Source organism: Petromyzon marinus, chromosome 66, assembly GCF_048934315.1.
Source record: "Petromyzon marinus isolate PM22_M1 ecotype Great Lakes invasive population chromosome 66, UKy_Petmar_22M1.pri1.0, whole genome shotgun sequence".
Taxonomy (NCBI): domain Eukaryota; kingdom Metazoa; phylum Chordata; class Hyperoartia; order Petromyzontiformes; family Petromyzontidae; genus Petromyzon; species Petromyzon marinus.
The window spans coordinates 3,483,836-3,507,551 of NC_133732.1; the positions used below are offsets into that span (position 1 = coordinate 3,483,836).

Here is a 23,716-nt window from a genome sequence, read left to right on the forward strand (position 1 = left end):
TGTTGTTGTTGAGTTGTTGTTGAGTTGTTGATGAGTGATTGTTGTTGATGAGTGGTTGTTGTTGTTGATGAGTGGTTGTTGATGAGTGATTGTTGATGAGTGATTGTTGTTGATGAGTGGTTGTTGTTGTTGATGAGTGATTGTTGATGAGTTGTTGTTGATGAGTGATTGTTGTTGATGAGTGATTGTTGTTGAGTTGTTGTTGATGAGTGATTGTTGTTGATGAGTGGTTGTTGTTGATGAGTTGTTGTTGATGAGTGATTGTTGTTGATGAGTGGTTGTTGTTGATGAGTTGTTGTTGATGAGTGATTGTTGTTGATGAGTGGTTGTTGTTGTTGTTGATGAGTTGTTGTTGATGAGTGATTGTTGTTGATGAGTGGTTGTTGCTGTTGATGAGTGATTGTTGTTGATGAGTGGTTGTTATTGTTGATGAGTGGTTGTTATTGTTGATGAGTGGTTGTTGTTGTTGATGAGTGGTTGTTGATGAGTGATTGTTGTTGATGAGTCGTTGTTGTTGATGAGTGGTTGTTGAGTTGTTGTTGATGAGTGATTGTTGTTGGTGAGTCGTTGTTGTTGTTGAGTGGTTGTTGTTGTTGATGAGTGGTTGTTGATGAGTGATTGTTGTTGAGTTGTTGTTGATGAGTGATTGTTGTTGATGAGTGGTTGTTGTTGATGAGTTGTTGTTGATGAGTGATTGTTGTTGATGAGTGATTGTTGTTGATGAGTGGTTGTTGTTGGTGATGAGTGGTTGTTGTTGATGAGTGATTGTTGTTGATGAGTGGTTGTTGTTGTTGATGAGTTGTTGTTGATGAGTGATTGTTGTTGATGAGTGATTGTTGTTGATGAGTGGTTGTTGTTGATGAGTGATTGTTGTTGATGAGTGATTGTTGTTGATGAGTGGTTGTTGTTGATGAGTGGTTGTTGTTGTTGATGAGTGATTGTCACTCACCCACCCACTCACTCACCCATCACTCCATATATACTATACACTACACTATACACTACACACTACACTACACTATACACTACACTATACACTACACTATACACTACAGTAGTGCTGTACTAGTACACTACACTATACACTACACTATACACTACACTATACACTACGCTATACTATACACTACACTATACACTACTACACTATACACTACACTATACACTACACTACTACACTACACTATACACTACACTATCACACTACACTATACACTACACTACACACTATACACTACATTATATACTACACACTACATTATACACTACACGATACACTACACGATACACTACACACAATACACTGCACACTATACACTACACACTACACTATACATTACACTATACACTACATGATACACTATACACTACACTATACACTATACACTACATTATATACTACACACTATACACTACATTATACACTACACACTACATTATACACTACACGATACACTACACTATACACTACACCCTATACACTACACTATACACTACACTATACGCTACACTACACTATACACTACACTATACACTACATGATACACTATACACTACATGATACACTACACTATACACTACACTATACACTACATGATACACTATACACTACACTATACACTACACTACACACTACTATACACTATGCAGTACACACTATACTATACACTACACACTACACTTTACACTACACTATACACTACTATGCACTATACACTACACGATACACTACACTATACACTACACTATACACTTCACTATACACTATACACTACACTATACGCTACACTATACACTACAAACTACACTACACTTTACACTACACTATACACGTCACTATACACTACACTATACACTACACTATACACTACACTATACACTTCACTATACACTATACACTACACTATACACTACACTATACGCTACACTATACACTACACACTACACTATACACTACACTATACACTACACTATACACTACACACTACACTATACGCTACACTATACGCTACACTATACGCTATACACTACACTATACGCTACACTATACGCTACACTATACACTACTATACACTACACACTACACTACACACTACACTATACACTACACTATACACTACAATACACACTACACTACACTATACACTACACTATACACTACACTATACACTACACTATACACTACATTATACACTACACTATACACTACACTATACACAACACTACACTATACACTACACTATACACTACACTATACACAACACTACACTATACACTACACTATACACTACACTACATACTACACACTACGCTATACACTACACTATACACTACACTATACACTACACTATACACTACACTACACCCCACTACACACTACACTATACACTACACTACACACTGCACTACACACTGCACTATACACTACACTACACACTACACTATACACTACTATACACTATACACTACACTATACACTACACAGTGCACTATACACTACATGATAAACTACACTATACACTACACTATACACTACTATACACTACTATACACTACACTATACACTACTATACACTACACACTACACTACAGACTACACTATACACTACACTATACACTACACTATACACTACTATACACTACACTATACACTACACTATACACTACTATACACTACACTATACACTACACTATACACTACACTATACACTACACTATACACTACACTACATACTACACTACACTATACACTACTATACACTACACTATACACTACTATACACTACACTATACACTACACTATACACTACACACTACACTACACTATACACTACACTATACACTACACTATACACTACACACTACACTACACTATACACTACACTATACACTACACTACATACTACACTACACTATACACTACTATACACTACACTATACACTACTATACACTACACTATACACTACTATACACTACACTATACACTACACTACACACTACACTATACACTACACTATACACTACACACTACACTACACTATACACTACTATACACTACACACTACATACTACACTACACTATACACTACTATACACTACACTATACACTACTATACACTACACTATACACTACACTACACACTACACTATACACTACACTATACACTACATTTCTGGCGAGCCATCAAAGGCGCCCCGCTTCCAGATGCTGCTGAGGCCGTCTGGAACGCTCTTCCCCCAGGTAGCCTCTAACAGACTGTAGGGGCAAGTGCTGTTAGCGAGCATCAGCTATGAACACACAAAGACAAATATCCCCCAGGTAGCCTCTAGCAGGCTGTAGGGGCAAGTGCTGTTAGCGATCAGCAGCTATGAACACAAAGACAAAGATCCCCCAGGTAGCCTCTAACATGCTGTAGGGGCAAGTGCTGTTAGCGAGTAGCAGCAGCTATGAACACACAAAGACAAAGATCCCCCAGGTAGCCTCTAGCAGACTGTAGGGGCAAGTGCTGTTAGCGAGCAGCAGCTATGAATACACAAAGACAAAGATCCCCCAGGTAGCCTCTAGCAGGCTATAGGGGCAAGTGCTGTTAGCGAGTAGCAGCAGCTATGAACACACAAAGACAAAGATCCCCCAGGTAGCCTCTAGCAGGCTGTAGGGGCAAGTTCTGTTATCGAGCAGCAGCAGCTATGAACACAAAGACAAAGATCCCCCAGGTAGCCTCTAACAGGCTGTAGGGGCAAGTGCTGTTAGCGAGTAGCAGCAGCTATGAAGGCTACCGGCACTGTGGCACACGAGGGGGTGGTTGGCCAGCACCACGGCCGGCCGCCTTTGTCTCCCCAGTGGCGATGTTTACTACACAACGCACCCAGGTACTCGTTTGAGGCTGAGTCGATCTAGGGGAGAAGGCCCAGGACCGGTTTAGAAAATCGTCATCGGGAATCGAACCCGGGTCACGAGGTTCGAAGCGCAGCGCGCTAACCGCTACACTACCGCTCCCCATAACTCACACCCACTCACTCACGCATGAACTCACTCACCCACTCACTCACCCACTCACCCAATCACTCACCCACTCACTCACCCACACACTCACCCACACACTCACCCAATCACTTACCCACTCACTAACTCACTCACCCACTCACCAAATCACTCACCCACCCACTCACTCCCTCACTCACTCACCCACACACTCACCCACACACTCACCCACTCACTCACCCAGACCCCCACTCCCTCCTATCTCACCCACCCACTCACCCACATACTCACCCAATCACTCACCCACTCATTCACCCACCCAGCCACTCCCTCACTCACCCACTCACTCACTCACCCACTCCCTCACTCACCCATCCACTCACTCACCCACACACTCACCCACTCACTCACCCACTCACTCACCCACTCACCCACTCACTCCCTCACTCACTCACCCACTCACTCACCCACTCACCCAATCACTCACCCACCCACTCACTCCCTCACTCACTCACCCACCCACTCACCCACCCACTCACTCACTCACCCACATACTCACCCAATCACTCACCCACTCACTCACTCCCTCACTCACTCACCCACTCACTCACCCATACACCCACTCCCTCACTCACCCACTCACTCACCCACCCACTCACTCACCCACATACTCACCCAATCACTCACCCACTCCCTCACCCACTCATTCACCCACCCACCCACTCCCTCACTCACCCACCCACTCACTCACCCACTCCTTCACTCACCCACCTACTCACCCACACACTCACCCACATACTCACCCAATCACCCACTCACTCACCCACTCACCCAATCACTCACCCACTCACCTATTTACCCAACCACTCACCCACTCACCCACCCACTCACCCACCCACTTACCCAATCACTCACCCACCCACTCACCCACTCACCCACTCACCCGTCCACTCACCCATCCACTCACCTATTCACCCACTCACCCACCCACTCACCCACCCACTCACCCACCCACTTACCCACTCACGTATTAACCCACTCACCTACTTACCCACCCACCCACTCACCTATTCACCCACTTACCCACCCACCCACCCACTCACCTATTCACCCACTCACCCACCCCCCACTTACCCACTCACTCACTCACCCACCCACCCACTTACCCACTCACCCACCCACTCACCCACCCACTCACCCACTCACCCACCCACTCACCCACTCGGCCACCCACTCACCCACCCACTCACCCACCCACTCACCCACTCACCTATTCACCCACTCACCTACCCACTCACCCACTCGGCCACCCACTCACCCACCCACTCACCCACCCACTCACCCACTCACCTATTCACCCACTCACCTACCCACTCACCCACTCACCCACCCACTCACCCACCCACTCAACCACCCACTCAACCACCCACCCACCCACTCCCCACCCACTCACCCACCCACTTACCCACCCACTCACCCACCCACTTACCCACTCACCTATTAACCCACTCACCCCACTTACCCACCCACCCACCCACTCACCTATTCACCCACTCACCCACCCATTTACCCACTCACCCACTCACTCACTCACCCACCCACTTACCCACACCCACCCACTCACCCACCCACTCACCTATTCACCCACTCACCCACCCACTCACCCACCCACTCACCCACCCACTTACCCACTCACGTATTAACCCACTCACCTACTTACCCACCCACCCACTCACCTATTCACCCACTTACCCACCCACCCACCCACTCACCTATTCACCCACTCACCCACCCACTTACCCACTCACTCACTCACCCACCCACCCACTTACCCACTCACCCACCCACTCACCCACCCACTCACCCACTCACCCACCCACTCACCCACTCGGCCACCCACTCACCCACCCACTCACCCACCCACTCACCCACTCACCTATTCACCCACTCACCTACCCACTCACCCACTCGGCCACCCACTCACCCACCCACTCACCCACCCACTCACCCACTCACCTATTCACCCACTCACCTACCCACTCACCCACTCACCCACCCACCCACTCACCCACCCACTCAACCACTCACCCACCCACTCACCCACCCACTTACCCACCCACTCACCCACCCACTTACCCACTCACCTATTAACCCACTCACCCACTTACCCACCCACCCACCCACTCACCTATTCACCCACTCACCCACCCATTTACCCACTCACCCACTCACTCACTCACCCACCCACTTACCCACTCACCCACCCACTCACCCACCCACTCACCTATTCACCCACTCACCCACCCACTCACCCACCCACTCACCCACTCACTCACCCACCCACCCACTCACCCACCCACCCACCCACTCACCCACCCACTCACCTACCCACCCACTCACCCACTCACCCACTTACCCACCCACCCACTCACCTATTTACCCACTCACCCACCCATTTACCCACTCACCCACTCACTCACTCACCCACCCACTTACCCACTCACCCACCCACTCACCCACCCACTCACCTATTCACCCACTCACCCACCCACTCACCCACTCACTCACCCACCCACCCACTTACCCACTCACCCACCCACTCACCCACCCACTCACCTATTCACCCACACCCACCCACTCACCCACCCACCCACCCACTCACCCACCCAGCCACCCACTCACCCACCCACCCACCCACTCACGCACCCACTCACCTACCCACCCACCCACTCACCCACCCACCCACTCACCTACCCACCCACCCACTCACCCACTCACCCACCCACTCACCCACCCACTCACCCATTCACCCACCCACCCACTCACCCACCCACCCACTCACCCACCCACCCACTCACCTATTCACCCACTCACCCACCCACTCACCCACTCACCCACCCACCCACTCACCCACCCACCCACTCACCCACCCACTCACCTACCCACCCACCCACTCACCCACCCACCCACCCACTCACCCACCCACCCACTCACCCACCCACTCACCCATTCACCCACCCACTCACTCACCCACTCACCCACTCACCCACCCACTCACTCACCCACTCACCCACTCACCCACTTGGCCACCCACCGCAGTATTAACCAGGGCGGCCTCCTACCACCGAACCGCGCGCCCCTCACGCTACTTTACGACTCCTCGCACAGCGTCATGCACTTCGCGACAGCTGCCGTAAAGCGCGTAGACCGCCGGGGAGCCCTCACTTCCGGGTTTACCAACCGCTCATTCATTAGCGATGCTAATGAGACGAGTTTATGCTAATGAGACGAGTTTATGCTAATGAGATGCACCAGCGCTAATTAGATTGCGTTAATTGGACGGGTTCGAGGTTGGTGCATCGTGCGGTTGTCCCCCTAGCAGCTGGGGCTGGGCCGTGATCAGCACCCTGCTCCCTGTCTCAGTGTGCCTCAGTGTCTCAGTGTTTGTGTCTCAGTGTGTCTGTGTGTCTCTGTGTGTGTCTGTGTGTCTCAGTGTCTCTCTGTGTGTGTCTCAGTGTGTCTGTGTGTCTCAGTGTCTGTGTCTCTGTGTGTCTCAGTGTCTCTGTGTGTGTGTCTCTGTGTGTGTGTCTCTGTGTGTCTGTGTCTCTGTGTGTCTCAGTGTCTCTGTGTGTGTGTCTCTGTGTGTCTCAGTGTCTGTGTGTGTGTCTCTGTGTGTCTCTGTGTGTCTCAGTGTCTCTGTGTGTCTCAGTGTCTCTGTGTGTGTGTCTCTGTGTGTCTGTGTCTCTGTGTGTCTGTGTCTCTGTGTGTCTCAGTGTCTCTGTGTGTGTGTCTCTGTGTGTGTCTCTGTGTGTCTCAGTGTCTCAGTGTGTCTCAGTGTCTCTGTGTCTCAGTGTCTCTGTGTCTCAGTGTCTGTGTGTGTCTCAGTACACTACTACACCACACAGTGGTAGTGTGTGGTGTAGTAGTAGTGGTAGTGTAGTAGTAGTGGTAGTGTAGTAGTAGTGTAGTAGTGGTAGTGTAGTAGTAGTGGTAGTGTAGTAGTAGTAGTGGTGGTGGTGGTAGTGTGGTGTAGTAGTGTAGTAGTTGTAGTAGTGGTAGTAGTAGTGTGGTAGTGTAGTAGTAGTGGTAGTGTAGTAGTGGTGGTAGTGTGGTGTAGTAGTGTAGTAGTAGTGGTGGTAGTGTGGTATAGTAGTGTGGTGGTAATAGTAGTGTAGTAGTAGTGGTAGTGACAGCGATGCTCCCGATGTTACGCGATTGGTCGAATCCCCCGGGAACTGGCAGCGATGCCATCACCACCACCGTCACCTCCACCGTCACCACCACCATCGGCTCCACCATCGGCTCCATCCTCAGCGCACGGAGTGCCTGGCATGGAGGTCGCTTCACGCTACCTGGTACCCAGCGAGACCACTCGTCCCACCCATCATCACGCAGAATCAGAACATTTACACTATACACTACACTATACACTATACTATACACTACACTATACACTACGCTATACACTACACTATACACTACTATACACTACACTATACACTACACTATACACTGCACTATACACTGCACTATACACTACACTATACACTACACTATACACTACACTATACACACTACACTATACACACTGCACTATACACTACACTATACACTGCACTATACACTACACACTACACTATACACTACACTATACACTTCTATACACTACACTATACACTACACTGTACACTACTAGACACTACACAATACACTACACTGTACACTACTAGACACTACACAATACACTAGACTATACACTATACACTGCACTATACACTACATGATAAACTACACTATGCACTACACTATACACTACTATACACTATACACACTACACTATACACTACACTATACACTGCACTATACACTACACACTACACTATACACTACACTATACACTACTATACACTACACTATACACTACATTGTACACTACTAGACACTACACAATACACTACACTATACACTACACACTGCACTATACACTACATGATAAACTACACTATACACTACACTATACACTACTATACACTATACACACTGCACTATACACTACATTATACACTATACGCTACACTATACACGACTATACACTACACTATACACTACACTGTACACTACTAGACACTACACAATACACTACACTATACACTACACTGTACACTACTAGACACTACACAATACACTACACTATACACTACACACTGCACTATACACTACATGATAAACTACACTATACACTACACTATACACTACTATACACTACACTTTACACTACACTATACACTACTATACACTACACTATACACTACACACTACACTATACACTACACTATACACTACTACACACTACACTTTACACTGCACTATAGACTACTACTCACTACACACTACACTATACACTACACTACACTATATTCTACACTATACACTGCTACACACTACGCTATACACTACACACTACACTATACAATACTATACACTACACTATACACTACACTATATACACTACACTATATACAGTGAGGGAAAAAAGTATTTGATCCCCTGCTGATTTTGTACGTTTGCCCACTGACAAAGAAATGATCAGTCTATAATTTTAATGGTAGGTTTATTTGAACAGTGAGAGACAGAATAACAACAACAAAATCCAGAAAAACGCATGTCAAAAATGTTATAAATTGATTTGCATTTTAATGAGGGAAATAAGTCTTTGACCCCTTCTCAATCAGAAAGATTTCTGGCTCCCAGGTGTCTTTTATACAGGTAACGAGCTGAGATTAAGAGCACACTCTTAAAGGGAGTGCTCCTAATCTCAGCTTGTTACCTGTATAAAAGGCACCTGTCCACAGAAGCAATCAATCAATCAGATTCCAAACTCTCCACCATGGCCAAGACCAAAGAGCTCTCCAAGGATGTCAGGGACAAGATTGTAGACCTACATAAGGCTGGAATGGGATACAAGACCATTGCCAAGCAGCTTGGTGAGAAGGTGACAACAGTTGGTGCGATTATTCGCAAATGGAAGAAACACAAAAGAACTGTCAATCTCCCTCGGCCTGGGGCTCCATGCAAGATCTCACCTCGTGGAGTTGCAATGATCATGAGAACGGTGAGGAATCAGCCCAGAACTACACAGGAGGATCTTGCCAATGATCTCAAGGCAGCTGGGACCATGGTCACCAAGAAAACCGTTGGTAACACAATACGCCGTGAAGGACTGAAATCCTGCAGCGCCCGCAAGGACCCCCTGCTCAAGAAAGCACATATACATGCCCGTCTGAAGTTTGCCAATGAACATCTGAATGATTCAGAGGACACCTGGGTGAAAGTGTTGTGGTCAGATGAGACCAAAATGGAGCTCTTTGGCATCAACTCAACTCGCCATGTTTTGAGGAGGAGGAATGCTGCCTATGACCCCAAGAACACCATCCCCACCGTCAAACACGGAGGTGGAAACATTATGCTTTGGGGGTGTTTTCCTGCTAAGGGGACAGGACAACTTCACCGCATCAAAGGGACGATGGACGGGGCCATGTATCGTCAAATCTTGGGTGAGAACCTCCTTCTCTCGGCCAGGGCATTGAAAATGGGTCGTGGATGGGTATTCCAGCATGACAATGACCCAAAACACACAGCCAAGGCAACAAAGGAGCGGCTCAAGAAGAAGAAGCACATCAAGGTCCTGGAGTGGCCTAGCCAGTCTCCAGACCTTAATCCCATAGAGAATCTGTGGAGGGAGCTGAAGGTTCGAGTTGCCAAACGTCAGCCTCGAAACCTTAATGACTTGGAGAAGATCTGCAACGAGGAGTGGGACAAAATCCCTCCTGAGATGTGTGCAGCTCTCTGATTGGTGTAGACCTACCGCCGGTATCCGAGCCTTCACCTACATTAACATTAGCTGCCCCGCCAACCTCTAAACCTTTATAAACAGCTCTCTGATTGGTGTAGACCTACTGCCGGTGACGGAGCCCTCTCCCACATTAACATTAGGTGCCCCGCCCATCTCTAAACCTTTATAAACAGGTCTCTGATTGGTGCAGACCTACTGCCAGTATCGGAGCCCTCTTCTTCATTAACATTAGCTGCCCCGCCCATCTCTGAACCTTTATAAACAGCTCTCTGATTGGTGTAGACCTACTGCAGGTGACGGAGACCTCTCCCACATTAACATAAGCTGCCACGCCCCCATCTCTAAACCTTTATAAACAGCTCTCTGATTGGTGTAGACCTACTGCCGGTGTCGGTGCCCTCTCTCACATTAACATGAGCTGCCACGCCCCCATCTCTAAACCTTTATAAACAGCTCTCTGATTGGTGTAGACCTACTGCCGGTGTAGGAGCCCTCTCCTACATTAACATTAGCTGCCACGCCCCCATCTCTAAACCTTTATAAACAGCTCTCTGATTGGTGTAGACCTACTGCAGGTGACGGAGCCCTCTCCCACATTAACATTAGCTGCCCCACCCCCATCTCTAGACCTTTATAAACAGCTCTCTGATTGGTGTAGACCTATGGCCGGTGTTGGAGCCCTCTCCCACATTAACATTAGCTGCCCCGCCCCCATCTCTAAACCTTTATAAACAGCTCTCTGATTGGTGTAGACCTACTGCCGGTGTAGGAGCCCTCTCCTACATTAACATGAGCTGCTCCGCCCCCATCTCTAGACCTTTATAAACAGCTCTCTGATTGGTGTAGACCTACTGCAGGTGACGGAGACCTCTCCCACATTAACATTAGCTGCCCCGCCCATCTCTAAACCTTTATAAACAGCTTGCCCTCAGAGGCTCACCTCCCTGTTCCTGATGACGACCGCTTGTGTTGCGACCGTGATATTCTCAGTCACTTTACTATTTTACGCGCTATATATATTTTTTTCTCTCTCTCTACACGGACTTTACCGAAGGCTGGCCATGGAACACGAATTTCTGCAGGTGGCCATCGCAGCACTGCGGGAGGCGAGGCTCTCCGAGAGAGAGCGAGAGGGAGAGAGAGAGGGAGAGAGAGGGAGAGAGAGCGAGATAAAGAGAGCAAGAGAGGGAGCGAGAGAGGGAGAGAGAGGGAGAGCGAAAGAGGGAGAGAGAGAGCGAGATAAGGAGAGAGCAAGAGAGGGAGCGAGAGAGGGAGAGGGAGCGAGAGAGGGAGAGAGACAGCGAGAGAGGGAGAGAGAGGGAGAGGGAGAGAGAGAGAGCGAGATAAAGAGAGAGCGAGAGAGGGAGGGAGAGCGAAAGAGCGAGAGAGGGAGAGAGAGAGAGGGAGAGAGAGCGAGAGGGAGAGAGCGAGAGAGCGAGAGAGAGAGCGAGATAAAGAGAGAGCGAGAGAGGGAGAGAGAGAGAGGGAGAGAGAGAGCGAGATAAAGAGAGAGCGAGAGAGGGAGAGAGAGGGAGAGAGAGAGAGCGAGATAAAGAGAGAGAGAGAGGGACTGCACCTTCTGCTGGCAAGGCAAAGCTGCTGCACGCCGTCGGCCTTTGCCATTCAAGGCGCCTCTCCTCCTCGCCACGGATCCTCTCCGCGGGATTGCTCTCCGCATCCGGCCGGGCGAACCTACCGGGCGTTTGCCCTCCAAATGCCCCTCAGGAAGCCTCGGCCGGCTCGACGGGGAGCTCCCCGACGCCCGCTGGGGGTGGGAAATCCCCGACGCTCGAGGGGCTCGCTGCCGATGTGGGGGGGGGGGAACTTCACCGCGATGGCCGGCGACGACCACGACCCTCGGGGGCCCTCCTGCCTCGGCCCGCCGCGGCGTTGCCGGTCGCCGATTAACCGGAGCCCCGCCCGCGCCGCGGCCCCCGCATCACAAACCCCGCGCCGCCCTCGGCCCTCTCCTCTGGGCGGCGGGCGAGGGGCCGGATGGCTTTGGACATCAACCCCCCCGGGGGGGACTGGGAGCGAGCGGCCGAAGGCCGCCGACAGCGGGCGGTGAGGATGGGCCTCGGGAGGAGCGAGGTGCGGGTGGTGGTGGTGGTGAGGGGGGGAGAGGGCAAGGAGGGAGAAAGCGCGGAGGACGACCCCCAAGGCACCTCTGCAACTGCCGCGAACTGCGCTTGCGGTGGCTGTGGCAGAAGGTTGCCCGCTCGGGGATTGGCCTGCTCGGCCGCATGAGGCGCTGCGCTAGCCGGCAGCTGACCTCGAAAGCACGGAGCGCTGCCTCTGCCTATACGTGTTACATGTGCTACGGTACGCACGACACGAAACGCTGCATACTACGCGACACCGCGCTACACACTCCGCTGCTTTACACGGCACTGCCACGCACGACACTACCGTGCACGCGCGCGCACGCACACACACACACACACACGTGTGCTAAAGTAAAAAGAAAGTACGGTTAAAATGAGTAGTGTTTTTTTTAAACACTTAAACACGCTTTAATGAAATGTGCCGTACTTGCAATGGAAGAACTCCACCACCACTCCAGGAAGTGGCCCCGAAGTTTGCCGTAACGTAACGGGACCGTGTTGATTTACAGCCAACATCAGTTTACCGTAGACAATTAGAGCCAAGCCGAAACATAAGATGTAAAAAATAATGTATTAAAATATACGGTTTTTAAAAAATTTCTGATAGAATCTAGTATTGTCATTGGTGTGACATAAGTATACCAAGTTGGCAGTCGATACAACATTGGCAAGCGGGTTAAAGTTGAGTTACAAGATTTGAGGATACAACAACAACAGACAGAGTGAGTTAATAAAAAGCGTGTAAAAGATTGTTTAAAAATTATAATTTTTATTTTTAATGATAGAATCTAGTATTGTCATCGGTGTGACATTAGTATACCAAGTTGGCAGTCGATACCACATTGGCAAGCGGGTTAAAGTTGAGTTACAAGATTTGAGGTTTCAACAACGACAACAGAATTTTTCGATTTAAAGCTTTCGTGACCGCAAGGATTCATCTTCTTTGGTTCTTTCGGTAAAGTCACCGCCACGTGGATTGTGTTAGATTGTGTTATTTTATTTTATCAATTCATTATTTTATTCTCATTCTACGTGACTTTACCGAAAGAACCAAAGAAGACGACAACAGAGTGAGTTAACTGAAAGGGTGCAAGAAGACAATGAGTTTCCACCCTCGCTTGAACCCCCATCGCAGCACAGCGACCATCGTCCATTCATCATCATGACGGCCTCCTCCACCCCCCCCCCCCAGGCATCCTGGAGGCCCCCCCCCTCAGGGAGTCGATGCAGACGCTGAGCTACAAGGTGTTCGTGTCGGGACGCGCCGGCGTCGGCAAGACAGCCGCCATCGCGAGGCTCGCCGGGCTCACCGCACTGCCGCCACACGCCTCCTCATCCTCATCCTCCTCATCCTGCGGCGGCGGCGGTGGCTACCACGAGACTCCCGGTGCGGCCGATGAGCCCCATGTCTGTGTACGCTGGCCAGTACAGCTGATGAGCCCTGTGTGTGTGTCTGTCTGTGTGTGTGTCACTGTGTGTGTGTCACTGTGTGTGTCACTGTGTGTGTGTGTCCGGCAAAACAACCCCCTACCTCCTCGCGGTGCTGGACGGGCAACTCTGTCGTGGACAGTGCTGTGGGGGGAGATCCAATTTTGATTGGCTCCTCCCCTCATGGCATATGTGTCCACCACAGGGGCTAAACGGGGGCTCTGGACGGGTGCGAGGGGCTGGTAACCCCTCCACCTTCAATTAATTACCACGAAACCATGAATTAAACTGAAATATGTAACTAATAAGCTTGTGCCGAAGGCCCCGGGGGGCCAGGCGTCTATGACGTCTCCTGGCCAAACCCCAATTGGCGGAGCCAGGAGATTGAATACCTACCCTCGGGGCTACTCCAGAAACAACGAAAAGCCACTACGGGTGGCCACGTGGAATGTTCGAACGCTCACTACAGAGGAGAGGCTGCCACTCCTCTGTCGGGAGCTGGACCGGTACCGCCTGGATCTATGTGGCATTCAGGAGGTCCGGTGGACCGGCTCTGGCTCCTGCCACCATGAGGGGTGGACAGTCCTCTACTTGGGGCAGCAGACTGCCAAACAACAGGGTGTGGGTCTTCTTTTGAACAAAAGAATGAAGGGGGTGTGGGAGCGTGGCAGTGAGGTGTGGGAAGCTGTAAGCCCCAGGCTACTTTGGGCTCGCCTTCCCATCAACCGGAGGCGAGGAGTGGTGGTTGTGGTTACTTTTGCCCCCACCGAAGATGAACATCCGTGGAGGGATGCAGGCAAAGCCGATGAGTCAGATGCCTTCTATGACCTCCTGTCACAGGTGCTGGCTAAAGTGGCCCCAGAGTCATCATGTTGGGTGACTTCAATGCCCGAGTTGGTCATGATACTGGCACCTGGTCTGGAGTGATTGGAGGGCATGGGCCAGATCAGCTCAATAACAACGGTAGGAGGCTGCTAGATTTTTGTGCAGCCCATGGGCTTCTAATTACCAACGCGCTCGGCGCATTCACACAACATCATGGATGCATGCCGGGTCCAAGCAAGAACATCTGCTGGACTACATAGTGACGGACCAGCGGATGCGAGCACATGTCCTTGACACCAGGACATGCCGTGGAGCTGATCTGCCCTCTGACCATCGACTAGTCATCTGCCATTCTTTCGCTGGGTGTACACCCAGGACCCCATTCCAACCATCATCGCCTGCGGCTGCGGTTGGCATCGTTCCCCACTCCTCCTGATGTCGAGGGTAAATGGGCGAGGTTTAGAACTGTGACTCATGCGGGTGCAATGTCTGCTTTGGGTACGCGGTCAGGACCTCCCCAGAGACCCTGGCTGACAGAGGAGGTGTTCAGGATGGTTGAGAAAAAGCGACAGGCCCACTGTCATCGGCTACAGAATCCCACGTCAGAGAATGAGGAGGATTACCGCAACCTTCGCTCGGAGGTTCGGAGAGCCGTGATGCGCTGCAAGGATGGGTGGTGGTCGCGGGTTGCTGAGGAGATGGAGTCTGCCTCAGTGGCCCGTGCTCACAAATCTCTATTTAACTCCATCAAAAAAGTAACCTGCAGCGCCACACCTATTACCATCATTAGTGGAAAAAACGGTGATCCAATCTCCGACCCCCAGGAACAGGTTTGCAGATTTGCTGAGCATTTCTGTGAGGTCCTGGGGGAGGAAAAATTCCTCAGCCAGGAAAACATCGTGGCATAAAATGAGTATGACCCTGCTGAGGCTGCGGTGCCTCAAATATTGGAAGAAGTCACCCCCTGTGAGTGGCTGGCTGAAGTGCCATCTGTTGAGGAAGTACTGAGGGTGATCCGGAGTCTGAGACCAGGAAAGGCAGCGGGCAGAGATGATCTCCCAAGCGAAATGCTGAGGGAGGGTGGAGTTTGTGCACAGACTGCCCTATATGACATCATAACAACAGTCTGGACCACTGGACGGGTTCCGCAGGATTGGAAGGATGCCCTGGTGGTCCCCCTCTTTAAGAAGGGGGACCGCACAGACTGTAACAACTAAAGGGGCATCTCACTCCTCAGTGTGCCGGGAAAGGTCCTGGCAACATCGCCTTGCCAGGCACGCTGAGGAGAGGCTTGCGGAGCCCCAATGCAGTTTCAGGAAAGGGCGGTCCTGCACAGATGCCATATTTTCTGTCTGTCTGCTACAGCAGAGGTGTAGAGAATTTCAGCAAGACCTACATCTCTGCTTTATTGACCTGGTCAAGGCCTATGATACCATCAGTAGGCCTGGGCTCTGGGTTGTTCTTTGTGCTTTTTGAGTACCTGACCCTCTGCTCACGATCATTAAGGACCTTCATGATGGTGAGCGGGCCCGGATAAAACTACGTGGCCGGGAGTCCGAGCCTTTCCCTGTACACCTTGGGGTGCGACAGGGATGTCCTCTGGCTCCCACATTATTTAACATCTATTTCAACCACGTAGTTCGTGAAGCCTTCAATAGCTGTACCGGGGGAATCTCCATATGGTACAGATATAATGGGAGGCTGATCGATGCCCAGGTGCGGTCAAGGGATGGCTCCCTATTGCTCAACCACGTTATGTATGCCGATGATTTGGTAAAGCTGCTCATTCAGAGGAGGAGTTGGAGACGCTGCTGCTGAGACTGGAGCGTGCCACTAAGAGATGGGGTCTTACCATCAGCCCCACCAAAACTAAGCACCTGCCTGGGTATTATGTACCATCGGACACTCCACCCCCACAACTCCCGATCGGTGATGGGGCAGTTGTGGAGAGAGTGGAGAGTTTCCCATACCTGGACAGTGTGCTTATGACCGGCTCCAGTTTAACAGCAGAAGTCTCACTCCGAATCAGTCGAGCGGCAATATCTTTTCATCGGTTGCGTAACTCTGTGTGGAAGCTACCTGGTCTGCCGCTCCGCACTAAGCTTCAGGTCTTCTCGGCCACGGTCATTCCCTCCCTCCTCTACGCTTGCGAAACGTGGACCCCCCTAATGGAACATCTTCACCTGTTAGAAACATTTAGGCTGACCTGCCTACGATCCATCTTGGGTTAAACCAGACTGGATTGTGTGAGGAGCTCACAAATCCTTGAAAGATCTGGGCAAGGTCCCATCGGTGAGCTCCTCCGGCTGGCAAGGCTGCGATGGCTGGGTCATGTAGCCCGCATGCCCAGCCACCGCATGCGGAAACAGCTTTTGTTCGGCCGGATCGAGGGGGCTAAACGGGCGCGGCACGGGCTGGAGAAGAGATGGAGAGATGTGGTACAGGAGGACGTGGAGCTGAGTGGACTTGCCGATAACTGGTACCAGCGGTGTCAAGATCGGCCTCTGTGGAGGAGGCTCGTGAAGGACGCTACTGGGCAGTTGGAGGCAGTCGCCCTCCAACAACAACGGAGGGCGGAGGAGCGACGCTCACAATAACGAGCGAACCGCCGGGTGGCTAAGGCCCAGCAGGTTGGCACAGTAGGGGGCACAGGTGGTGCATCAGCCAGTCATCTCAGTTATTTCAGTCAGTCGACCCGTGGCACCTGGGTCTGCCCCGTGACCTCCTGCCAGCGGGCGTTCGACACTTCACGTGGCCTCAAGGTGCACATGGCCTGACACAAGCGTCGTGGTGACGTCACCGCCACTTAGTGGCGAATGGCGGTTGTTGTTGTGTGTGTGTGTATGTGTGTGTGTGTGCCTATGTATGTGTGTCTGTGTCTATGTGTGTGTCTGTGTCTATGTGTGTGTGTCTATGTGTGTGTGTCTATGTGTGTGTGTCTATGTGTGTGTGTCTATGTGTGTGTGTGTGTCTATGTGTGTGTGTGTATGTGTGTGTATGTGTGTCTGTGTGTGTCTGTGTGTGTGTCACACTGTGTGTGTGTCTGTGTGTGTGTGTATGTGTGTGTGTGTGTCACACTGTGTGTGTCACACTGTCTGTGTGTGTGTGTGTGTGTCACACTGTGTGTGTGTGTAGCGGTTAGCGCACTGCGCTATGAACCTGGCGAGCCGGGTTCGATTCCCGCTCACGGCCAACACCAGTGACGATTATCTGAACCAGTCCCGGGCCTCCCCTAGGTCGACTCAGCCTCAAATGAGTACCTGGTGCGGTGTGTAAACATCGCCACTAGGGAGACAAAGGTGGTCGGGCGTGGTGCTGGCCACCCACCCCCTCGTGTACCGTTCCGGCCTTCATAGGTGCTCGCTAACAGCACTTGCCCCTACAGTCTGTTAAGGCTATATGGGGGATCTTTGTTTGTTTGTTGTGTGTGCGTGTCCTCACAGGGATACAGACCACGGTGGTGGACTGGCCGGTTCGGCTGACGCCTTGTGACAAGCTGCTGCTCTTCCGACTCCACTTCTGGGACTGCGGGGAGGCCGCCCTGAGGAAGTTCGACCACATCCTGCCTGTGAGGCGCTCCCACCTACACACACACACATACACACACACATACATACACACAAATACACACACATACATACATACACACACAACAACAACAACCGCCATTCACCACTAAGTGGCGGTGACGTCACCACGACGCTTGTGCCAGGCTTTGTGCACCCTGAGGCCACGTGAAGTGTCGAACGCCCGCTGGCAGGAGGTCACGGGGCAGACCCAGGTGCCACGGGTCGACTGACTGAAATAACTGAGATGACTGGCTGATGCACCACCTGTGCCCCCTACTGTGCCAACCTGCTGTGCTTTAGCCACCCGGCGCTCCGCTCGTTGTTCTGAGCGTCGCTCCTCCGCCCTCCGTTGTTGTTGGAGGGCGATTACCTCCAACTGCCCAGTAGCATCCTTCACGAGCCTCCTCCACAGAGGCCGATCTTGACACCGCTGGTACCAGTCATCGGCAAGTCCACTCAGCTCCACGTCCTCCTGTACCACATCACTCCATCTCTTCTCTAGCCCGTGCCGCGCCCGCTTAGCCCCCTCAATGCGGACGAACAAAAGCTGTTTCGGCATGCGGTGGCTGGGCATGCAGGCTACATGACCCAGCCATCGCAGCCTTCCCCGCCGGAGGAGCTCACCGATGGGACCTTGCCCAGATCTTTCAAGGATTTTTGAGCTCCTCGCACAATCCAGTCTGGTTAAACCCAGGATGGATCGTAGGCAGGCCAGCCTAAATGTTTCTAACCGGCGAAGATGTTCCATTAGGGGGGTCCACGTTTCGCAAGGGTAGAGAAGGGAGGGAATGACCGTGGCCGAGAAGACCTGAAGCTTAGTGCGGAGTGACAGACCAGGTAGCTTCCACACAGCGTTACACAACCGATGAAAATATATTGCCGCTCGACTGATTCGGAGTGAGACCTCTGCTGTTAAACTGGAGCTAGTCATAAGCACACTGCCCAGGTATGGGAAACTCTCCACTCTCTCCACAACTGCCCCATCACCGATTGGGAGTTGTGGGGGTGGAGTGTCCGATGGTACAAAATACCCAGGCAGGTGCTTAGTTTTGGTGGGGCTGATGGTAAGGCCCCACCTCTTAGTGGCATGCTCCAGTCTCAGCAGCATCGTCTCTAACTCCTCCTCCGAATGTGCAGCTATTACCAAATCATCAGCATACATAACGTGGTTGAGCAATAGGGAGCCATCCCTTGACCGCACCCGGGCGTCGATCAGCCTCCCATTATATCTGTACCATATGGAGATTCCCCCGGTGCAGCTATTGAAGGCTTAACGGACTACGTGGTCAAAATAGATGTTAAATAATGTGGGAGCCAGAGGACATCCCTGTCGCACCCCAAGGTTAACAGGGAATGGCTCTGACTCCCGGCCACGTAGTTTTACCCGGGCCCGCTAACCATCATGAAGGTCCTTAATGATCATGAGCAGAGGGTCAGGTACTCCAAAAGCACGAAGAACAACCCAGAGCCCAGGCCTACTGATGGTATCATAGGCCTTGGCCAGGTCAATAAAGCAGAGATGTAGGTCTTGTTGGAATTCCCTACACCTCTGCTGTAGCAGACGGGCAGAAAATATGGCATCTGTGCAGGACCGCCCTTTCCTGAAACCGCATTGGGGCTCCGCAAGCCTCTCCTCAGCTTGCCTGGCAAGGCGATGTTGAATAATCCTTGCCAGGACCTTTCCCGGCACACTGAGGAGTGAGATGCCCCTGTAGTTGTTACAGTCTGTGCGGTCCCCCTTCTTAAAAAGGGGGACCACCAGGGCATCCTTCCAATCCTGCGGAACCCGTCCAGTGGTCCAGACTGTTGTTATGATGTCATATAGGGCAGCTTGTGCACAAACGCCGCCCTCCCTCAGCATTTCGCTTGGGAGATCATCTCTGCCCGCTGCCTTTCCTGGTCTCACACTCCGGATCGCCTTCAGCACTTCCTCAACAGATGGCACCTCAGGCAGCCACTCACAGGGGTGACTTCTTCCAATATTTGAGGCACCGCAGCCTCAGCAGGGTCATCCTCACTTTGTGCCACGATATTTTTTTGGCTGAGGGATTTTCTCTCCCCCAGGACCTCACAGAAATGCTCAGCAAATCTGCAAACCTGTTCCTGGGGGTCGGAGATTGGGTCACCGTTTTTTCTCCTAATGATGGTAATAGGTGTGGCGCTGCAGATTACTTTTTTGATGGAGTTAAATAGAGATTTGTGATCACGGGCCACTGAGGCAGACTCCATCTCTTCAGCAACCCGCGACCACCACCCATCCTTGCAGCGCCTCACGGCTCTCCGAACCTCCGAGCGAAGGCTGCGGTAAGCCTCCTCATTCTCTGACGTGGGATTCTGTAGCCGATGACAGTGGGCCTGTCGCTTTCTCTCAACCATCCTGAACACTTCCTTTGTCAGCCAGGGTCTCTGGGGAGGTCTGGACCGCGTACCCAAAGCAGCCATTGCAGCTGCATGAGTCACAGTCCTAAACCTCGCCCATTTACCCTCGACATCAGGAGGAGTCGGGGACGATGCCAATCCCAGCCGCAAGCGATGATGAAATTCTCGCTTACAACTTTCATCAGATAACTGAGACCAGGCCACTTTAGGTTGGAATGGGGTCCTGGGTGTACACCCACCACCGGAGTGGAAGAATGGCAGGCGCATCTTTCAGATGACTAGTCGATGGTCAGAGGGCAGATCAGCTCCACGGTAGGTCCTGGTGTCAAGGACATGGGCTCGCATCCGCTGGTCCATCACTATGTAGTCCAGCATATGTTCTTGCTTGGACCCGGCATGCATCCATGGTGTTGTGTGGATGCGCCGATGCCGGAACAGCGCGTTGGTAATTACAAGCTCATGGGCTGCACAAAAATCTAGCAGCCTCCTACCGTTGTTATTGAGCTGATCTGGCCCATGCCCTCCAATCACTCCTGACCAGGTGCCAGTATCATGACCAACTCGGGCATTGAAGTCACCCAACATGATGACTCTATCCCGAGGGGCCACTTTAGCCAGCACCTGTGACAGGAGGTCATAGAAGGCATCTGACTCATCGGCTTTGCCTGCATCCCTCCACGGATGTTCGTCTTCGGTGGGGGCAAAAGTAACCACGACCACCATTCCTCGCCTCCGGTTGATGGGAAGGCGAGCCCAAAGTAGCCTGGGACTTACAGCTTCCCACACCTCACCGCCATGCTCCCACGCCCCTTTCATTCTTTTGTTCAAAAGAAGAGCCACACCCTGTTGTTTGGCAGTCTGCTGCCCCGAAGTAGAGGACTGTCCACCCCTCATGGTGGCAGGAGCCAGAACTGGTCCACCGGCCCTCCTGAATGCCACATAGATCCAGGCGGTACCGGTCCAGCTCCCGACAGAGGAGTGGCAGCCTTTCCTCCGCAGTAAGCATTCGAACATTCCACGTGGCCACCCATAGTGGTTTTTCGTTGTTTCTGGAGGAGCCCCGAGGGTAGATATTCACACACACATACACACCTACACACACACATATACACACACACACATACACACACATACACCCATATACATACACACCTACACACACACATACACACCTACACACACATACATACACACCTACACACACATACATACACACCTACACACACACACATACACACCTACACACACACATACACACCTACACACACACACATGCACACCTACACACACACATACATACACACCTACACACACACATACACCCATATACATACACACCTACACACACACATACACACACATACACACCTACACACACACATACACATCTACACACACATACATACACACCTACACACACATACATACACACCTGCACACACACACTCGGTGGCTGGCAGATGGTGACTACCTCGCCTGGTACGCAGGAGGTCGTGGGTTCGATCCCGAAGCTGACGTTGCCTGCTGCAGTATATTTAGAGTTTGAATGCCTCTCTCTCGCCGTGGAGATGTTGACTACCTCGCCCGGTCTACAGGAGGTCGTGGGTTAGATCACAAACCCTGATACCACAGTGGCTAGGAGATGTTGACTACCTCGCCTGGTACGCAGGAGGTCGTGGGTTCAATCCCGACGCTGACACCACAGTGGCTATGAGATGTTGACTACCTCGCCGGGTACACAGGAGGTCGTGAGTTTCATCCCGACACTGACGACGCCTACTGCTCTATGTTTGGAGTTTGCGCGTCTCTCTCTGTCTCTCCCCGTGGAGATTTTTGACTACCTCGCCCGGTCCTCAGGGTCGGGATGGAACCCACGACCTCCTGCGTACCAGGCGAGGTAGTCAACATCTCCTAGCCACTGTGGTGTCAGGGTTTGTGATCGAACCCACGACCTCCTGTGTACCAGGCGAAGTAGTCACGACCTCCTGTGTACCAGGCGAGGTAGTCACGACCTCCTGCGTACCAGGCGAGGTAGTCACGACCTCCTGTGTACCAGGCGAGGTAGTCACGACCTCCTGTGTACCAGGCGAGGTAGTCACGACCTCCTGTGTACCGGGCGAAGTAGTCACGACCTCCCATGTACCAGGCGAGGTAGTCAACATCTCCTAGCCACCGTAATGATGGTGGTGGTGGTGGAACCCACGACCTTCTGTGCACCAGGCGAGGTAGTCAACATCTCCTAGCCACCGTGATGATGGTGGTGGTGGAACCCACGACCTCCTGTACACCAGGCGAGGTAGTCAACATCTCTTAGCCACCGTGATGATGATGGTGGTGGAACCCACGACCTCCTGTGTACCAGGTGAGGATGTCTAGATCTCCTGTGTAGCAGGCGAGGTAGTGAACATCTCCTGTGTACCAGGCAAGGTAGTGAACATCTCCCCCTGTGTACCAGGCAAGGTAGTGAACATCTCCCCCTGTGTAGCAGGCGAGGTAGTGAACATCTCCTCCTGTGTAGCAGGCGAGGTAGTGAACATCTCCCCCTGTGTAGCAGGCGAGGTAGTGAACATCTCC

General features: G+C 51.4%; 1 protein-coding gene across 4 annotated transcripts in view; it reads left to right on the plus strand.

Annotated features, from left to right (window-relative positions):
* Positions 1-7,153: 7,153 nt before the first annotated feature.
* The window catches only part of LOC116937544 (ciliogenesis and planar polarity effector complex subunit 2), a 26,887-nt gene continuing 10,324 nt past the window's right edge, over positions 7,154-23,716 (plus strand). For 3 of the 4 annotated variants that reach the window (XR_012930342.1, XR_012930341.1, XM_032944679.2), the window contains exons 1-3: positions 12,392-13,158; positions 14,134-14,328; positions 18,638-18,762. Coding sequence is in view for 2 of the 4 variants with exons in the window: in XM_032944679.2 (XP_032800570.1) it covers positions 13,080-13,158; positions 14,134-14,328; positions 18,638-18,762 (399 nt within the window). In the remaining 2 variants the exon portion in view is untranslated. Of the gene's footprint in view, positions 8,339-12,391; positions 13,159-14,133; positions 14,329-18,637; positions 18,763-23,716 lie in introns of those variants that run through there. The other variant, XM_032944680.2, reaches the window with a different exon arrangement.